Source organism: Salvelinus alpinus, chromosome 1, assembly GCF_045679555.1.
Source record: "Salvelinus alpinus chromosome 1, SLU_Salpinus.1, whole genome shotgun sequence".
NCBI lineage: Eukaryota > Metazoa > Chordata > Actinopteri > Salmoniformes > Salmonidae > Salvelinus > Salvelinus alpinus.
The window spans coordinates 33379798-33401303 of NC_092086.1; the positions used below are offsets into that span (position 1 = coordinate 33379798).

Here is a 21506-nt window from a genome sequence, read left to right on the forward strand (position 1 = left end):
TCTCAGCACCATAGAGCCTTACTTCACACTGTCTAACATCTATCTGTCCTCTCAGCACCATAGAGCCTTACTTCACACTGTCTGACATCTATCTGTCCTCTCAGCACCATAGAGCCTTACTTCACACTGTCTGACATCTATCTGTCCTCTCAGCACCATAGAGCCTTACTTCACACTGTCTAACATCTATCTGTCCTCTCAGCACCATAGAGCCTTACTTCACACTGTCTGACATCTATCTGTCCTCTCAGCACCATAGAGCCTTACTTCACACTGTCTAACATCTATCTGTCCTCTCAGCACCATAGAGCCTTACTTCACACTGTCTAACATCTATCTGTCCTCTCAGCACCATAGAGCCTTACTTCACACTGTCTAACATCTATCTGTCCTCTCAGCACCATAGAGCCTTACTTCACACTGTCTAACATCTATCTGTCCTCTCAGCACCATAGAGCCTTACTTCACACTGTCAAACATCTATCTGTCCTCTCAGCACCATAGAGCCTTACTTCACACTGTCTAACATCTATCTGTCCTCTCAGCACCATAGAGCCTTACTTCACACTGTCTGACATCTATCTGTCCTCTCAGCACCATAGAGCCTTACTTCACACTGTCTAACATCTATCTGTCCTCTCAGCACCATAGAGCCTTACTTCACACTGTCTGACATCTATCTGTCCTCTCAGCACCATAGAGCCTTACTTCACACTGTCTAACATCTATCTGTCCTCTCAGCACCATAGAGCCTTACTTCACACTGTCTAACATCTATCTGTCCTCTCAGCACCATAGAGCCTTACTTCACACTGTCAAACATCTATCTGTCCTCTCAGCACCATAGAGCCTTACTTCACACTGTCTAACATCTATCTGTCCTCTCAGCACCATAGAGCCTTACTTCACACTGTCTAACATCTATCTGTCCTCTCAGCACCATAGAGCCTTACTTCACACTGTCTGACATCTATCTGTCCTCTCAGCACCATAGAGCCTTACTTCACACTGTCTAACATCTATCTGTCCTCTCAGCACCATAGAGCCTTACTTCACACTGTCTGACATCTATCTGTCCTCTCAGCACCATAGAGCCTTACTTCACACTGTCTAACATCTATCTGTCCTCTCAGCACCATAGAGCCTTACTTCACACTGTCTAACATCTATCTGTCCTCTCAGCACCATAGAGCCTTACTTCACACTGTCTAACATCTATCTGTCCTCTCAGCACCATAGAGCCTTACTTCACACTGTCAAACATCTATCTGTCCTCTCAGCACCATAGAGCCTTACTTCACACTGTCTAACATCTATCTGTCCTCTCAGCACCATAGAGCCTTACTTCACACTGTCTGACATCTATCTGTCCTCTCAGCACCATAGAGCCTTACTTCACACTGTCTAATATCTATCTGTCCTCTCAGCACCATAGAGCCTTACTTCACACTGTCTAACATCTATCTGTCCTCAGCACCATAGAGCCTTACTTCACACTGTCTGACATCTATCTGTCCTCTCAGCACCATAGAGCCTTACTTCACACTGTCTAACATCTATCTGTCCTCTCAGCACCATAGAGCCTTACTTCACACTGTCTAACATCTATCTGTCCTCTCAGCACCATAGAGCCTTACTTCACACTGTCTAACATCTATCTGTCCTCTCAGCACCATAGAGCCTTACTTCACACTGTCTAACATCTATCTGTCCTCTCAGCACCATAGAGCCTTACTTCACACTGTCTAACATCTATCTGTCCTCTCAGCACCATAGAGCCTTACTTCACACTGTCTAACATCTATCTGTCCTCTCAGCACCATAGAGCCTTACTTCACACTGTCTAACATCTATCTGTCCTCTCAGCACCATAGAGCCTTACTTCACACTGTCTAACATCTATATGTCCTCTCAGCACCATAGAGCCTTACTTCACACTGTCTAACATCTATCTGTCCTCTCAGCACCATAGAGCCTTACTTCACACTGTCTGACATCTATCTGTCCTCTCAGCACCATAGAGCCTTACTTCACACTGTCTAACATCTATCTGTCCTCTCAGCACCATAGAGCCTTACTTCACACTGTCTAACATCTATCTGTCCTCTCAGCACCATAGAGCCTTACTTCACACTGTCTAACATCTATCTGTCCTCTCAGCACCATAGAGCCTTACTTCACACTGTCTAACATCTATCTGTCCTCTCAGCACCATAGAGCCTTACTTCACACTGTCAAACATCTATCTGTCCTCTCAGCACCATAGAGCCTTACTTCACACTGTCTAACATCTATCTGTCCTCTCAGCACCATAGAGCCTTACTTCACACTGTCTAACATCTATCTGTCCTCTCAGCACCATAGAGCCTTACTTCACACTGTCTGACATCTATCTGTCCTCTCAGCACCATAGAGCCTTACTTCACACTGTCTAACATCTATCTGTCCTCTCAGCACCATAGAGCCTTACTTCACACTGTCTGACATCTATCTGTCCTCTCAGCACCATAGAGCCTTACTTCACACTGTCTAACATCTATCTGTCCTCTCAGCACCATAGAGCCTTACTTCACACTGTCTAACATCTATCTGTCCTCTCAGCACCATAGAGCCTTACTTCACACTGTCAAACATCTATCTGTCCTCTCAGCACCATAGAGCCTTACTTCACACTGTCTAACATCTATCTGTCCTCTCAGCACCATAGAGCCTTACTTCACACTGTCTAACATCTATCTGTCCTCTCAGCACCATAGAGCCTTACTTCACACTGTCTGACATCTATCTGTCCTCTCAGCACCATAGAGCCTTACTTCACACTGTCTAACATCTATCTGTCCTCTCAGCACCATAGAGCCTTACTTCACACTGTCTGACATCTATCTGTCCTCTCAGCACCATAGAGCCTTACTTCACACTGTCTAACATCTATCTGTCCTCTCAGCACCATAGAGCCTTACTTCACACTGTCTAACATCTATCTGTCCTCTCAGCACCATAGAGCCTTACTTCACACTGTCTAACATCTATCTGTCCTCTCAGCACCATAGAGCCTTACTTCACACTGTCTGACATCTATCTGTCCTCTCAGCACCATAGAGCCTTACTTCACACTGTCTAATATCTATCTGTCCTCTCAGCACCATAGAGCCTTACTTCACACTGTCTAACATCTATCTGTCCTCAGCACCATAGAGCCTTACTTCACACTGTCTGACATCTATCTGTCCTCTCAGCACCATAGAGCCTTACTTCACACTGTCTAACATCTATCTGTCCTCTCAGCACCATAGAGCCTTACTTCACACTGTCTAACATCTATCTGTCCTCTCAGCACCATAGAGCCTTACTTCACACTGTCTAACATCTATCTGTCCTCTCAGCACCATAGAGCCTTACTTCACACTGTCTAACATCTATCTGTCCTCTCAGCACCATAGAGCCTTACTTCACACTGTCTAACATCTATCTGTCCTCTCAGCACCATAGAGCCTCACTTCACACTGTCTGACATCTATCTGTCCTCTCAGCACCATAGAGCCTTACTTCACACTGTCTGACATCTATCTGTCCTCTCAGCACCATAGAGCCTTACTTCACACTGTCTAACATCTATCTGTCCTCTCAGCACCATAGAGCCTTACTTCACACTGTCTGACATCTATCTGTCCTCTCAGCACCATAGAGCCTTACTTCACACTGTCTGACATCTATCTGTCCTCTCAGCACCATAGAGCCTTACTTCACACTGTCTAACATCTATCTGTCCTCTCAGCACCATAGAGCCTTACTTCACACTGTCTAACATCTATCTGTCCTCTCAGCACCATAGAGCCTTACTTCACACTGTCTAACATCTATCTGTCCTCTCAGCACCATAGAGCCTTACTTCACACTGTCTAACATCTTGGATTATGTCATATATTGTGTTATAAATGTTATAACATTCGGGAATTCGGGAATAACTGAGTTAGTTAAGTATAAGATTGCTGGCGCCTTGTCCTTTTCCTGTCCTCTCTGTCTGTCCTCTTCTCCTCTCCTCCCTGGTTTCTTCCTGTCCTCTCTATCTGTTCTCTCCTCCCTGATCTCTTCCTGTCCTCTCTGTCTGTTCTCTCCTCCCGGATCTCTTCCTGTCCTCTCTATCTGTCCTCTCCTCCCGGATCTCTTCCTGTCCTCTCTGTCTGTCCTCTCCTCCCGGATCTCTTCCTGTCCTCTCTGTCTGTCTGTCCTCTCCTCCCGGATCTCTTCCTGTTCTCTGTGTCTGTCCTCTCCTCCCTGGTTTCTTCCTGTCCTCTCTGTCTGTCCTCTCCTCCCTGGTTTCTTCCTGTCCTCTCTATCTGTCCTCTCCTCCCGGATCTCTTCCTGTCCTCTCTATCTGTCCTCTCCTCCCGGATCTCTTCCTGTCCTCTCTATCTGTCCTCTCCTCCCTGGTTTCTTCCTGTCCTCTCTGTCTGTCCTCTCCTCTCTTCCCTGTTTTCTTCCTTGACTGTGCTCTCTCACTCCGTTTGAGTGGTTGATCCTGGCCACCATCTGTGCCAACTGTATCGTCCTGGCTCTGGAGCAACATCTGCCTGATGGAGACAAGACTCCTCTGTCTGAACGCCTGGTACGTCACACACACACTGGACACACACACATGTGCAGACACACACACAAACGTGAATTTGTCACACACCCCCACGTACGAATGCATACACACACACACATACAAATTTGTGCACGCACACACATGCATGAATGCACACAAACACTCACACAGACACGCATATGAATGCACACTCACACTCACACAGACACACATATGAATGCACACAAACACTCACACAGACACACATATGAATGCACACAACACTCACACAGACACGCATATGAATGCACACAAACACTCACACAGACACACATATGAATGCACACTCACACTCACACAGACACACATATGAATGCACACAAACACTCACACAGACACACATATGAATGCACACTCACACTCACACAGACACACATATGAATGCACACAAACACTCACACAGACACACATATGAATGCACACAACACTCACACAGACACGCATATGAATGCACACAAACACTCACACAGACACACATATGAATGCACACTCACACTCACACAGACACACATATGAATGCACACTCACACTCACACAGACACACATATGAATGCACACAACACTCACACAGACACACATATGAATGCACACAAACACTCACACAGACACACATATGAATGCACACAAACACTCACACAGACACACATATGAATGCACACTCACACTCACACAGACACACATATGAATGCACACAAACACTCACACAGACACACATATGAATGCACACAACACTCACACAGACACGCATATGAATGCACACAAACACTCACACAGACACACATATGAATGCACACTCACACTCACACAGACACACATATGAATGCACACAAACACTCACACAGACACACATATGAATGCACACAACACTCACACAGACACGCATATGAATGCACACAAACACTCACACAGACACACATATGAATGCACACTCACACTCACACAGACACACATATGAATGCACACTCACACTCACACAGACACACATATGAATGCACACAACACTCACACAGACACACATATGAATGCACACAAACACTCACACAGACACAGATATGAATGCACACTCACACTCACACAGACACAGATATGAATGCACACAGACACTCACACAGACACAGATATGAATGTGTGCACACACGTAGATATACCAATCTCACACACATACTGTAAGCATACATGCTGTACTATACAGGTGTATATGCATGGGTCAATGAGGACGTTTCTTAGAGTATACATTAATGTTATGTTGTATAATGCAGTTTGTGAACCTTCCCCCGTGGATAAATACTATACAATTCAGATCAGTTCCCTTCACCTTTCCTGTCCCTTTCATCGCTCTGTCCTCTCGGCACCATAGAGCCTTACTTCACACTGTCTAACATCTATCTGTCCTCTCAGCACCATAGAGCCTTACTTCACACTGTCTAACATCTATCTGTCCTCTCAGCACCATAGAGCCTTACTTCACACTGTCTAACATCTATCTGTCCTCTCAGCACCACAGAGCCTTACTTCACACTGTCTGACATCTATCTGTCCTCTCAGCACCATAGAGCCTTACTTCACACTGTCTAACATCTATCTGTCCTCTCAGCACCATAGAGCCTTACTTCACACTGTCTGACATCTATCTGTCCTCTCAGCACCATAGAGCCTTACTTCACACTGTCTAACATCTATCTGTCCTCTCAGCACCATAGAGCCTTACTTCACACTGTCTAACATCTATCTGTCCTCTCGGCACCATAGAGCCTTACTTCACACTGTCTGACATCTATCTGTCCTCTCAGCACCATAGAGCCTTACTTCACACTGTCTAACATCTATCTGTCCTCTCAGCACCATAGAGCCTTACTTCACACTGTCTGACATCTATCTGTCCTCTCAGCACCATAGAGCCTTACTTCACACTGTCTAACATCTATCTGTTCTCTCAGCACCATAGAGCCTTACTTCACACTGTCTAACATCTATCTGTCCTCTCAGCACCATAGAGCCTTACTTCACACTGTCTGACATCTATCTGTCCTCTCAGCACCATAGAGCCTTACTTCACACTGTCTGACATCTATCTGTCCTCTCAGCACCATAGAGCCTTACTTCACACTGTCTAACATCTATCTGTCCTCTCAGCACCATAGAGCCTTACTTCACACTGTCTAACATCTATCTGTCCTCTCAGCACCATAGAGCCTTACTTCACACTGTCTAACATCTATCTGTCCTCTCAGCACCATAGAGCCTTACTTCACACTGTCTGACATCTATCTGTCCTCTCAGCACCATAGAGCCTTACTTCACACTGTCTGACATCTATCTGTCCTCTCAGCACCATAGAGCCTTACTTCACACTGTCTGACATCTATCTGTCCTCTCAGCACCATAGAGCCTTACTTCACACTGTCTAACATCTATCTGTCCTCTCAGCACCATAGAGCCTTACTTCACACTGTCTAACATCTATCTGTCCTCTCAGCACCATAGAGCCTTACTTCACACTGTCTAACATCTATCTGTCCTCTCAGCACCATAGAGCCTTACTTCACACTGTCTGACATCTATCTGTCCTCTCAGCACCATAGAGCCTTACTTCACACTGTCTAACATCTATCTGTCCTCTCAGCACCATAGAGCCTTACTTCACACTGTCTAACATCTATCTGTCCTCTCAGCACCATAGAGCCTTACTTCACACTGTCTGACATCTATCTGTCCTCTCAGCACCATAGAGCCTTACTTCACACTGTCTAACATCTATCTGTCCTCTCAGCACCATAGAGCCTTACTTCACACTGTCTAACATCTATCTGTCCTCTCAGCACCATAGAGCCTTACTTCACACTGTCTAATATCTATCTGTCCTCTCAGCACCATAGAGCCTTACTTCACACTGTCTAACATCTATCTGTCCTCTCAGCACCATAGAGCCTTACTTCACACTGTCTAACATCTATCTGTCCTCTCAGCACCATAGAGCCTTACTTCACACTGTCTAACATATATCTGTCCTCTCAGCACCATAGAGCCTTACTTCACACTGTCTAACATCGATCTGTCCTCTCAGAACCATAGAGCCTTACTTCACACTGTCTGACATCTATCTGTCCTCTCAGCACCATAGAGCCTTACTTCACACTGTCTAACATCTATCTGTCCTCTCAGCACCATAGAGCCTTACTTCACACTGTCTGACATCTATCTGTCCTCTCAGCACCATAGAGCCTTACTTCACACTGTCTAACATCTATCTGTCCTCTCAGCACCATAGAGCCTTACTTCACACTGTCTAACATCTATCTGTCCTCTCAGCACCATAGAGCCTTACTTCACACTGTCTGACATCTATCTGTCCTCTCAGCACCATAGAGCCTTACTTCACACTGTCTAACATCTATCTGTCCTCTCAGCACCATAGAGCCTTACTTCACACTGTCTGACATCTATCTGTCCTCTCAGCACCATAGAGCCTTACTTCACACTGTCTAACATCTATCTGTCCTCTCAGCACCATAGAGCCTTACTTCACACTGTCTAACATCTATCTGTCCTCTCAGCACCATAGAGCCTTACTTCACACTGTCTGACATCTATCTGTCCTCTCAGCACCATAGAGCCTTACTTCACACTGTCTAACATCTATCTGTCCTCTCAGCACCATAGAGCCTTACTTCACACTGTCTAACATCTATCTGTCCTCTCAGCACCATAGAGCCTTACTTCACACTGTCTAACATATATCTGTCCTCTCAGCACCATAGAGCCTTACTTCACACTGTCTAACATCGATCTGTCCTCTCAAAACCATAGAGCCTTACTTCACACTGTCTGACATCTATCTGTCCTCTCAGCACCATAGAGCCTTACTTCACACTGTCTAACATCTATCTGTCCTCTCAGCACCATAGAGCCTTACTTCACACTGTCTGACATCTATCTGTCCTCTCAGCACCATAGAGCCTTACTTCACACTGTCTAACATCTATCTGTCCTCTCAGCACCATAGAGCCTTACTTCACACTGTCTAACATCTATCTGTCCTCTCAGCACCATAGAGCCTTACTTCACACTGTCTGACATCTATCTGTCCTCTCAGCACCATAGAGCCTTACTTCACACTGTCTAACATCTATCTGTCCTCTCAGCACCATAGAGCCTTACTTCACACTGTCTGACATCTATCTGTCCTCTCAGCACCATAGAGCCTTACTTCACACTGTCTAACATCTATCTGTCCTCTCAGCACCATAGAGCCTTACTTCACACTGTCTAACATCTATCTGTCCTCTCAGCACCATAGAGCCTTACTTCACACTGTCTGACATCTATCTGTCCTCTCAGCACCATAGAGCCTTACTTCACACTGTCTAACATCTATCTGTCCTCTCAGCACCATAGAGCCTTACTTCACACTGTCTGACATCTTGGATTATGTCATATATTGTGTTTTTAAAGGGGCAATCTGCGGTTTGTACATCCATGTTGTTGACTTTATACCCATTGATTCTTGAAGAATATAACTTATTTTCATACCCCATCGGAACCAAAAACAATAATACAAACGTTTTTTTTACTCCTTTGTTTGTAAACAATGTAATGTAAAAAAAACATGGTTTAAACTGCAGATTGTCCCTTTAAGTTGAACCCTGTAAAATCTTTGCACTGAGCCCTCTTCTATTACCCCCCCCCCTCTCTCGCTCTCCTTTAGGATGACACTGAGCCCTACTTCATAGGGATCTTCTGTTTTGAGTCAGGCATTAAGATCCTGGCTCTAGGATTTGCCTTCCATAAGAACTCCTACATAAGGAACGGATGGAATGCCATGGACTTCGTAGTAGTATGCACAGGGTGAGTGTTGAGAAACACACACACACACACACACACACACACACACACACACACACACACACACACACACACACACACACACACACACACACACACACACACACACACACACACACACACACACACACACACACACACACACACACACACACACACACACACATATACAAAGACACACTCAAACATGAGTGCACACCAGTGTATACACAGTAGCCAGTAGACACAGTACGCCCGCACGCATGCACCCAAACACGCTACACACACTTTCACTGAAACAAGTAGCTGCTGTGAACCACGTTGAAAACACAGACGTTCACACCGACAAACAGATCATGTGATCACATGCTAGAAAGAGAGAGGGGGGTCATATGTGGGATATGTGTATGTATGTATGTATGTATGTATGTATGTATGTATGTATGTATGTATGTATGTATGTATGTATGTATGTATGTATGTATGTATGTATGTATGTATGTATGTATGTATGTATGTATGTATGTATGTATGTGTGCATGCTAGTGCTCGTGTGTGTGCATGTGTGCCTACGTGCCAATGTGTATGCGTGTGTACATGCAAATGTGTTAAAAAGTATGAAAATGAATGCACTCACTACTGTAAGTCGCTCTGGATAAGAGCGTCTGATAAGTGACTAAAATGTCTACAACAAAAAATTCAAATGTGTGTATGTGTGTGTGAATGTGTACATGCATTCCTACATGCAAATACGCTTGTGTGTGTGTGTGTGTGCCGTGTGTGTGTGTTTAAGTGTGTGTGTGTGTGTGTGTCTCTGCTCTCCCACCTTAGTGAGTGTACTCAGACAGAGACAGGATCACAGCAGCACTGCAGGGAGAGGCAGCCAGGGGAGAGAACAAATGTCACATCAACACTGAGAGAGGGCAGGGAGGATGAGAGTGGGAGGAGGGATGAGAGGGGAGGGGGAGAGAGAGAGAGAGAAAGCAAGGGAGAGGGTAGGAGGGGGAGTGGGGGTGAGAAAGGGGGGAGAGAGAAAGAGAGAACGCAAGAGAGAGGGTAGGAGGGGGAGTGGGGGTGAGAAAGGGGGAGAGAGGGTAGGAGGGGGAGTGGGGGTGAGAAAGGGGGAGAGAGGGTAGGAGGGGGAGTGGGGGTGAGAAAAGGGGGAAGAGAGGGTAGGAGGGGGAGTGGGGGTGAGAAAGGGGGGAGAGAGGGTAGGAGGGGGAGTGGGGGTGAGAAAGGGAGGAGAGAGGGTAGGAGGGGGAGTGGGGGTGAGAAAGGGGGGAGAGAGGGTAGGAGGGGGAGTGGGAGTGAGAAAGGGGGGAGAGAGGGGGAATTCATGAGGAAAAAGGAAATGGAGAAAACAATGTATGGAGAGAATGAAGAGAGGAGAGGACACAGGAGACATGCACGCCTCTCTCCTCCCTCCATCCCTATGACGTCCTCCTCTCTCTCTCTCTCTCCCGACATGTCCTCCAGCTGTGGGCTGAGTGCTCTGTGTGCGTGACAGACTCTCTCATCCTCTTTTCCCCTGTTCCTCTCTCCCTCTTTCTTTTACTCCTCTTTACCTGTTTTGCTATGTCATCCCCTCTTTTTACTCTCTCCCTTCCCTCCATCTCTCTATCCCTCTGCTCCTGTATCATTGTAGTTCTCTCTCTCTCTATTTTGTCTCTTTCTCTCCCTTTTCATCTGTTAATTTCTTTCCATCTCTCTCCCCTCTCTCCATCCATAATTGCGTCCCTGTCATTCCCAATCTTTTTTTCTAGCTTCCTTCCTCATTCCTTACTTTCCTGTGTACTCTTTCCTTACAGTAACAGACAGACAGAGTTGTGTGTGTGTAAGAGAGAGATATCTCATTTGAATATAGTATCAATCCATAGGTTCAATAGGTTTTAGCGTGTAGGCATGTGTAGGTGTTCTATGTATAGGTGTGTTTGTGTGTGTATTTGTTTATACTAAAGGGTCAGTGGCTGGGTTTCTCTCTGTCTCTCTCTCTCTCAGTGTGTGTTACAGTACTGTATAGTTAGTCATTGAGGAGCTAGTGAGTTGTACTCAAACTGACATTCTGTCTCTATGACTTAATAGGCCAGACTATGAAACCTGCTCTGTCCGAACATACTTAAGTCTGAGAGAGAGAGAGAGAGAGAGAGAGAGAGAGAGAGAGAGAGAGAGAGAGAGAGAGAGAGAGAGAGAGAGAGAGAGAGAGAGAGAGAGAGAGAGAGAGAGAGAGAGAGAGAGAGAGAGAGAGAGAGAGAGAGACAGAAAGAGAGAGACAGATAGAGAGACAGAGAGAGAGAGACAGAGAGAGAGAGAGACAGAGAGAGAGACAGAGAGAGAGAGACAGAGAGAGAGACAGAGAGAGAGACAGAGAGAGAGAGACAGAGAGAGAGAGACAGAGAGAGAGAGACAGAGAGAGAGACAGAGAGAGAGAGACAGAGAGAGAGACAGAGAGAGAGAGACAGAGAGAGAGACAGAGAGAGAGACAGAGAGAGAGAGACAGAGAGAGAGAGACAGAGAGAGAGAGACAGAGAGAGAGACAGAGAGAGAGAGACAGAGAGAAAGATAGAGAGAGAGACAGAGAGAGAGAGACAGAGACAGAGAGAGAGAGACAGAGAGAGAGAGACAGAGAGAAAGACAGAGAGAGAGAGACAGAGAGAGAGAGACAGAGAGAAAGACAGAGAGAGAGAGACAGAGAGAGAGAGACAGAGAGAGAGACAGAGAGAGAGAGACAGAGAGAAAGACAGAGAGAGAGAGACAGAGAGAGAGAGACAGAGAGAGAGACAGAGAGAAAGACAGAGAGAGAGAGACAGAGAGAGAGACAGAGAGAGAGAGAGACAGAGACAGAGAGAGAGAGACAGAGAGAAAGACAGAGAGAGAGAGACAGAGAGAGAGAGACAGAGAGAAAGACAGAGAGAGAGAAGGCATGCGGACCTGATGGCATCCTAAATGAGATGCTCAAACTCACTAGTGCAAAATTTCAATTGGCTATATTAAAAATGTTTAATTTGATCCTGAGTGATAGGTTATTTCCCTGACATCTGGAATCAAGGACTCATAACCCCAATCTTTAAAAACGGAGACAAATTTTACCCTAACAATTACAGAGGCATTTGTGTGAACAGTAACCTGGGGAAGGTTTTCTGTAGTATTATAAATGTAAGAGTTCTAAACTTCCTTAATAAGCACAATGTCTTGAGTAAAAGCTAAATTGGATTTATACCAAAACATCGCACAACTGCTCATATTTACACCCTACACACCCTGATAGATAAACATGTCCACCAAAATAATACCAAAATATACGCTTGCTTTATCGACTTCCAAAAAGCATTTGATTCTATTTGGCATACAGGACTGTTCTACAAAGTTATTGAAAGTGGTGTAGGGGGTAAAACATATGACATAATTAAATCAATGTATACTGGCAATACGTGCAGCATTAAAATTGGTAAGAAAAGAACAGAATTCTTTAACCAGGGGCGGGGCCTTCGTCAGGGTTGTAATCTGAGCCCTGCACTCTTCAATATTTACATCAACGAATTGGCCACTATTCTAGAAAACTCCTCAGCCCCTGGTGTTAGTCTCCAAAATTCAGAGGTTAAATATCTACTCTTTGCAGATGACCTATGCCTGCTGTCACCCACAGCACATGGCCTACAGCAGAGCCTGGACCTGCTAGAGCAGTACTGCCAGACCTGGGCCCTGGCAGTAAACCCCAAAAAGACTAAAATAATGATTTTCCAGAGAAGATCCAGATCTCAGGGAATTAGACCAAAGTTCTCAATTGGTACAAAATATATAGAGTACTGCACACACTTTAGGTTTAAAAATAAGCTCAACTGGACACCTTAATGAGGCAGTGAATGAACTGAGAGAGAAAGCACGCAGGGCATTCTACGCCATTAAAAAGCAAATTCAAATTGAAATACCTATTAAAATTTGGCTAAAACTAATTGAATATGTCATTGAACCAATTGCACTTTATGGCAGCGAGGTGTGGGGTCCACTTGCAAAATAAGATTTCATCAAATGGGACAAACATCCCATTGAAACCCTGCATGCAGAGTTCTGTAAGATTCTCCTACATGTCCAGAGGAAAACTACAAACAATGCATGCAGGGCAGAATTAGGCAAATATCCACTAATAATAAAAACTCAAAAAAGAGCAATTCAGTTTTGGAAACATCTAAAATACAGTGACCCCCTCTCATATCACTACCAAGCCCTGCAATGCCAAGAGCTGAGCAAAGAAAAGAGTCCCCTCATCCAGCTGGTCCCGGGGCTGAGTTCACAAACCTGTTCTACTAACACACTGAAGCCTCAGGACGAGAACATCCAATCAATCAGGATAAACCAAATGACAACACAGTCAAAACAAAACTATATTGCTTATTGGGAAACACAAGCACAAACACAAAGCAAAATGCAATGCTATCTGGCCCTAAATCGACAGTACACTGTGGCTAGATATTTGACCATGGTTACTGCTCAAAACCTTAGAAAAACCTTGACAAAGTACAGGCTTAGTGAGCACAGCCTTGCCATTGAGAAGGGTAGACACAGGAAAACCTGGCTCCCTGTAGAGGAAAGGCTGTGCAACCACTGCACAACAGCAGAACCTGAGACGGAGCTGCATTTCCTGACAAAATGTCAAAAATATAAAACAATTAGAGAGTGTCATTTCCCCAAATTTGAAACTCTTATTGAATGTTTCAAAGACCTCTCTGATGAGAGTAGGCTACCCGTCCGAAGACCTCTCTGATGAGAGTAGGCTACCAGTCCTGTTGGGGGAGGACGCAGAGAGCTGTGGGTTGGCAGCGCACTACATTGCTGCATGCCATAAGTTGAGGGACAGTGTCTGACAAACCAATCAACCTGCACATGTACTCTACTGTATGTTTATTGTTATTGTTCAATATATGGTTATTTTGACACTTGGTTATTGTTGTTACTGTTGTCCTGTTGACAATTTTGATTCTCATTTTAATTTTTATATTGTAAATATCCCAAATAAGCTTTGGCAATATGTACATTGTTACGTCATGCCAATAAAGCAAATGGAATTGAATTAAATTGAGAGACAGAGACAGAGAGACAGAGAGACAGAGAGAGACAGAGAGAGTGTCGTGGAAATTTCCTGTATTACTCAATAAAAAGAGAGAGAGCCAACCACACACAAGTCAGAGTTAAATTATATATTCCATCTTTAATATATATATATAAGCTTCACCAAAGCCCTTTAATGACTCTCAGATCAATTCAGTGTCTATAAATGAATTCTCTGAGAGTCCTTACGAAACAATTCTTAGTTTCATTTATAGCCAAGATACACCCCTCTCAACTTACAAAGAATCCTTTACCCGAAAGAGGAGTATCCCATAGCTAGACAGCATCAGCTATAAATCATCGTTCAGTTTGATCTCCCAAGACAAGGTTTCAATCTCATGCTTGATACTTCACTGTCTACCAAAACATTACCTCATCCAATGGCATATATCAATTGTCATTTCTAGATACTCCCAAACCTGGACAAACTCAAAATCAGACAGTGAGCCCCTTAGGTCAAATACTAGGTCAAGATAAGGGCAACCTCAGAGGGGACATACAATGGTTCCAAACACGGCCAAACTCCTTCCCCCTATGAGAAAAGTAGGGAGTGACTGGCGTACAGACATTGTATGAGATAATTAACTGGTTTCCCAATTAATAACTCCATCCCATGGTTTAGGAATAGTTACAAACAACGTTCCCATAAGAAACCAACATTCCACTCTGTCCTCCTCCCCTTCTAATATTCTACTTAGCACCACATGGTTTAACAGATACATTGACATATGAAGACAAGCCTGACCTCTCCCCTCTCTGGCCCCAAGTTACCAATCCCTAGCTCAGAAGATTCTAATGACAAGTATCTCACAAGCATATGATGAAAATAACATCTTATCTATCTATGTTACTTAGCTAAATCTGATTCTGCCACGACAAGAGAGAGACAGAGAGAGACAGAGAGAGACAGAGAGAGAGAGAGACAGAGAGAGAGAGAGAGAGAGAGAGAGAGAGAGAGAGGAGAGAGACAGACACACAGAGAAAGAGAGAGAGAAAGGGGAGAGGAGTGGTGTAACTGTAGAAGCAATATACTTATGAAGAGAGATGGAGGTTTGTACAATAGTTGAGGGAGGAGAGAGAAGCGAATACCAGAAGGGAAAGGCAGATACACAGATACACTACATTACCAAAAGTATGTGGACACTTGTTCGTTGAACGTCTCATTCCAAAATCATGGGCATTAATATGGAGTTAGTCCCCCTTTGCTGCTATAACAGCCTCCACTCTTCTGGGAATGCTTTCCACTAGAAGTTGGAACATTGCTGCGGGGACATGCTTCCATTCAGCTACAAGAGCATTAGTGAGGTCAGGAACTGATGTTGGGCGATTAGGCCTGGTTCGCAGTCGGCGGTCAAATCAAATCAAATCAATATCAAATGTTATTTGTTACATACACATGGTTAGCAGATGTTAATGCGAGTGTAGCGAAATGCTTGTGCTTCTAGTTCTGACAATGCAGTAATAACCAACGAGTAATCTAACCTAACAATTCACAACAACTACCTTATACACACAAGTGTAAAGGGATGAAGAATATGTACATAAAAATATATGAATGAGTGATGGTACAGAACGGCATAGGCAAGATGCAGTAGATGGTATCGAGTACAGTATATACATATGAGATGAGTAATGTAGGGTATGTAAACATTATATTAAGTGGCATTGTTTAAAGGGGCTAGTGATACAGTTTTTTACATACATTTTTCCATTATTAAAGTGGCTGGAGTTGAGTCAGTATGTTGGCAGCAACCACTCAATGTTAGTGGTGGCTGTTTAACAGTCTGATGGCCTTGAGATAGAAGCTGTTTTTCAGTCTCTCGGTCCCTGCTTTGATGCACCTCTACTGACCTCGCCTTCTGGATGATAGCGGGGTGAACAGACAGTGGCTCGGGTGGTTGTTGTCCTTGATGATCTTTATGGCCTTCCTGTGACATCGGGTGGTGTAGGTGTCCTGGAGGGCAGGTAGTTTGCCCCTGGTGATGCGTTGTGCAGACCTCACTACCCTCTGGAGAGCCTTACGGTTGTGGGTGGAGCAGTTGCCGTACCAGGCGGTGATACAGCCCGATAGGATGCTCTCGATTGTGCATCTGTAAAAGTTTGTGAGGGTTATAGGTGACAAGCCAAATTTCTCCAGCATCCTGAGGTTGAAGAGGCGCTGCTGCGCCTTCTTCACCACGCTGTCTGTGTGGGTGGACCAATTCAGTTTGTCCGTGATGTGTATGCCGAGGAACTTAAAACTTACTACCCTCTCCACTACTATCCCGTCGATGTGGATAGGGGGGGTGCTCCCTCTGCTGTTTCCTGAAGTCCACAATCATCTCCTTTGTTTTGTTGACGTTGAGTGTGAGGTTATTTTCCTGACACCACACTCCGAGGGCCCTTACCTCCTCCCTGTAGGCCGTCTCGTCGTTGTTGGTAATCAAGCCTACCACTGTAGTGTCGTCTGCAAACTTGATGATTGAGTTGGAGGCGCACATGGCCACGCAGTCGTGGGTGAACAGGGAGTACAGGAAAGGGTTCAGAACGCACCCTTGTGGGGCCCCAGTGTTGAGGATCAGCGGGGTGGAGATGTTGTTTCCTACCCTCACCACCTGGGGTCGGCCCGTCAGGAAGTCCAGTACCCAGTTGCACAGGGCGGGGTCGAGACCCAGAGTTTGGAGGGTACTATGGTGTTAAATGCTGAGCTGTAGTCGATGAACAGCATTCTCACATAGATATTCCTCTTGTCCAGATGGGTTAGGGCAGTGTGCAGTGTGGTTGTGATTGTGTCATCTGTGGACCTATTGGGGCGGTAAGCAAATTGGAGTGGGTCTAGGGTGTCAGGTAGGGTGGAGGTGATATGGTCCTTGACTAGTCTCTCAAAGTACTTCATGATGACGGAAGTGAGTACTACGGGGCGGTAGTCGTTTAGCTCAGTTACCTTAGCTTTCTTGGGAACAGGAACAATGGTGGCCCTCTTGAAGCATGTGGGAACAGCAGACTGGGAAAAGGATTGATTGAATATGTCCGTAAACACACCAGTCAGCTGGTCTGCGCATGCTCTGAGGACACGGCTGGGGATGCCATCTGGGCCTGCAGCCTTGCGAGGGTTAACACGTTTAAATGTTTTACTCACGTCGGCTGCAGTAAAGGAGAGTCCGCAGGTTTTGGTAGCGGGCCATGTCGGTGGCACTGTATTGTCCTCAAAGCAAGCAAAGAAGTTGTTTAGTCTGTCTGGGAGCAAGACATCCTGGTCCGCGACGGGGCTGATTTTCTTTTTGTAATCCGTGATTGACTGTAGACCCTGCCACATACCTCTTGTGTCTGAGCCGTTGATTTGCGACTCTACTTTGTCTCTATACTGACGCTTAGCTTGTTTGATTGCCTTGCGGAGGGAATAGCTACACTGTTTGAATTCAGTCATGTCACCTTGCCCTGATTAAAAGCAATGGTTCGCGCTTTCAGTTTCGCGCGGATGCTGCAATCAATCCAACGTTTCTGGTTTGGGAATGTTTTAATAGTCGCAGTGGGTACGACATCGCCGATGCACTTGCTAATAAACTCGCTCATCGAATCAGCGTATTGGTCAATGTTGTTGTTTGACGCAATGCGGAACATATCCCAGTCTACGTGATCGAAGCAATCTTGAAGCGCGGAATCAGATTGGTCGGACCAGCGTTGAACAGACTTGAGCGCAGGAGCTTCCTGTTTTAGTTTCTGTATGTAGGCGGGGAGCAACAAAATGGAGTCGTGGTCAGCTTTTCCGAAAGGAGGGCGGGAGAGGGCCTTATATGCGTCGCGGAAGTTAGAATAACAATGATCCAGGGTTTTGCCAGCCCTGGTAGCACAATCGATATGCTGATAGAATTTAGGGAGTCTTGTTTTCAGATTAGCCTTGTTAAAATCCCCAGCTACAATGAATGCAGCCTCAGGATATGTGGTTTCCAGTTTACATAGAGTCAAATGAAGTTCGTTCAGGGCCATCGATGTGTCTGCTTGGGGGGGAATATATGTGGCTGTGATTATAATCGAGGAGGATTCTCTTGGTAGATAATGCGGTCGACATTTGATTGTGAGGAATTCTAAGTCAGGTGAACAGAAGGACTTGAGTTCCTGTATGTTGTTATGATCACACCACGTCTCGTTAATCATAAGGCATACCCCCCCGCCCCTATTCTTACCAGAAAGATGCTTGTTTCTGTCGGCGCGATGCGTGAAGAAACCAGCTGGCTGTACCGACTCCGATAGCTGGTCTCGAGTGAGCCATGTGTCCGTGAAGCAAAGAATGTTACAGTCTCTTATGTCTCTCTGGAATGGTACCTTTGCTCGGATTTCGACTACCTTGTTGTCAAGAGACTGGACATTGGCGAGTAGTATGCTCGGGAGCGGTGCGCGATGTGCCCGTCTCCGGAGCCTTACCAGAAGACCGCTTCGTCTGCCCCTTTTACGGCGTCATTGTTTTGGTTCGCCGGCTGGGATCCAATCCATTGTCCTGGGTGGTGGGCAAAACAGAGGATCCGCTTCGGGAAAGTCGTATTCCTGGTCGTAATGATGGTGAGTTATATCCAATAGTTCCTCCCGGCTGTATGTAATAAAACCTAAGATTACCTGGGGTACCAATGTAAGAAATAACACATAAAAAACAGAATACTGCATAGTTTCCTAGGAACGCGAAGCGAGGCGGCCATCTCTGTTGGCGCCGGAAATTCCAATTAATCCCAAAGGTGTTTGATGGGGTTGAGGTCAGGGCTCTGTGCAGGCCAGTCAAGTTCTTCCACACCGATCTCGAAAAACAATTTATCTATGGACCTCGCTTTGTGCACGGGAGCATTGTCATGCTGAAACAGGAAAGGGCCTTCCCCAAACTGTTGCCACAAAGTTGGAAGCACAGAATTGTCTGGAATGTCATTGTATGCTGTAGCGTTAAAATTTCCCTTCTCTGGAACTAAGGGGCCTAGCCGAACCATGAAAAACAGCCTCAGACCATTATTCGTCTTCCACCAAACTTTACAGTTGGCACTATGCATTGGAGTAGGTAGCGTTCTCCTGGCATCCGCCAAACCCAGATTTGTCCGTTGGACTGCCAGATGGTGAAGCGTGATTCATCACTCCAGAGAATGCGTTTTCACTGCTCCAGAGTCCAATGGTGGCGAGCTTTACACCACTCCAGGCAACACTTAGCATTTCACTTGATGATCTTAGGCTTGTGTGTGGCTGCTCACCCATGGAAACCCATTTCATGAATCTCCCAACTACAGTGCATTGCAAAAGTATTCATCCCCCTTGACGTTTTTCCTATTTTGTTGCATTACAGCCTGTAATTTAAATGTATTTTATTTGGATTTCATGTAATGGACATACACAAAATAGTCCAAATTGGTGAAGTGAAATTTAAAAAATAACTTGTTTAATAAAAAAATAAATAATTATAAACAGAAAAGTGGTGCTTGCATATGTCTTCACTCCCTTTGCTATGAAGCCCCTAAAAAAGATCTGGTGCAACCAATTACCTTCAGAAGTCAAATAATTAGTTAAATAAAGTCCACCTGTGTGCAATCTAAGTGTCACATGATCTGTCACATGATCTCAGTATATATACACCTGTTCTGAAAGGCCCCAGAGTCTGCAACACCGCTAAGCAAGGGGCACCACCAAGCAAGCGGCACAATAAAGACCAAGGAGCTCTCCAAACAGGTCAGGGACAAAGTTGTGGAGAAGTACAGATCAGGGTTGGGTTATAAAAAAATATCAGAAACTTTGAACATCCTACAGAGCACCATTAAATCCATTATTACAATTTTTTAAGAATATGGCACCACAACAAACCTGCCAAGAGAGGGCCGCCCACCAAAACTTACGGACCAAGCAAGGAGGGCATTAATCAGAGAGGCAATAAAGAGACCAAAGATAACCCTGAAGGAGCTGCAAAGCTCCACATCGGAGATTGGAGTATCTGTCCATAGGACCACTTTAAGCCGTAATGCCACAGAGCTGGTCTTTACGGAAGAGTGGCCAGAAAGAGCCATTGCTTAAAGAAAAAAATAAGAAAACACGTTTGGTGTTCGCCAAAAGGCATGTGGGAGACTCCCCAAACATATGAAAGAAGGTACTCTGGTCAGATGAGACTAAAATAAATAAAAATTGTCATCAAGGAAAACGCTATGCCTGGCTCAAACCCAACACCTCTCATCACCCCGAGAACAACATCCCCACAGTAAGCATGGTGGTGGCAGCATCTTGCTGTGGGGATGTTTTTAATCGGCAGGGACTGGGAAACTAGTCAGATTTGAAGGAATGATGGATGGCACTAAATACAGGGAAATTCTTGAGGGAAACCTGTTTCAGTCTTCCAGAGATTTGAGACTGGGACGGAGGTTCACAATCCAGCAGGACAATGACCCTAAGCATACTGCTAAAGCAACAATCGAGTGGTATAAGGGGAAACATTTAAATGTCTTGGAATGGCCTAGTCAAAACCCAGACCTCAATCCAATTGAGAATCTGTGGTATGACTTAAAGATTGCTGTACACCAGCGGAACCCATCCAACTTGAAGGATCTGGAGAAGTTTTGCCTTGAAGAATGGGCAAAAATCCCAGTGGCTAGATGTGCCAAGCTTATAGAGACATACCCCAAGAGACTTGCAGCTGTAGTTGCTGCAAAAGGTGGCTCTACAAAGTATTGACTTTGGGGGGGTGAATGGTTACGCACGCTCAAGTTTTACGTTTTTTTTTTCTTCACAAGAACAAATATTTTGCATCTTCAAAGTGGTAGGCATGTTGTGTAAATCAAATGATACAAACCCCCAAACAATCTATATAAATTCCAAGTTGTAAGGCAATAAAATAGGAAAAATGCCAAGGGGGGTGAAAACTTTCGCAGGCCACTGTAACAATTCTTGTGCTGACGTTGTTTCCAGAGGCAGTTTGAAACTCGGTAGTGAGTGTTTGCAACTGAGGAAAGATGATTTTTAT

The 21506-nt window shown here is 45.0% G+C and overlaps 1 protein-coding gene across 13 annotated transcripts in view; it reads left to right on the plus strand.

The window, feature by feature from the left end:
• The window catches only part of cacna1aa (calcium channel, voltage-dependent, P/Q type, alpha 1A subunit, a), a 174699-nt gene that overhangs the window by 42211 nt on the left and 110982 nt on the right, over positions 1-21506 (plus strand). For all 13 annotated transcript variants that reach the window (XM_071397673.1, XM_071397663.1, XM_071397572.1 and 10 more), the window contains exons 2-3: positions 4500-4606; positions 9333-9472. In XM_071397673.1, the coding sequence (XP_071253774.1) occupies positions 4500-4606; positions 9333-9472 (247 nt within the window). The remainder of the gene's footprint in view (positions 1-4499; positions 4607-9332; positions 9473-21506) is intronic.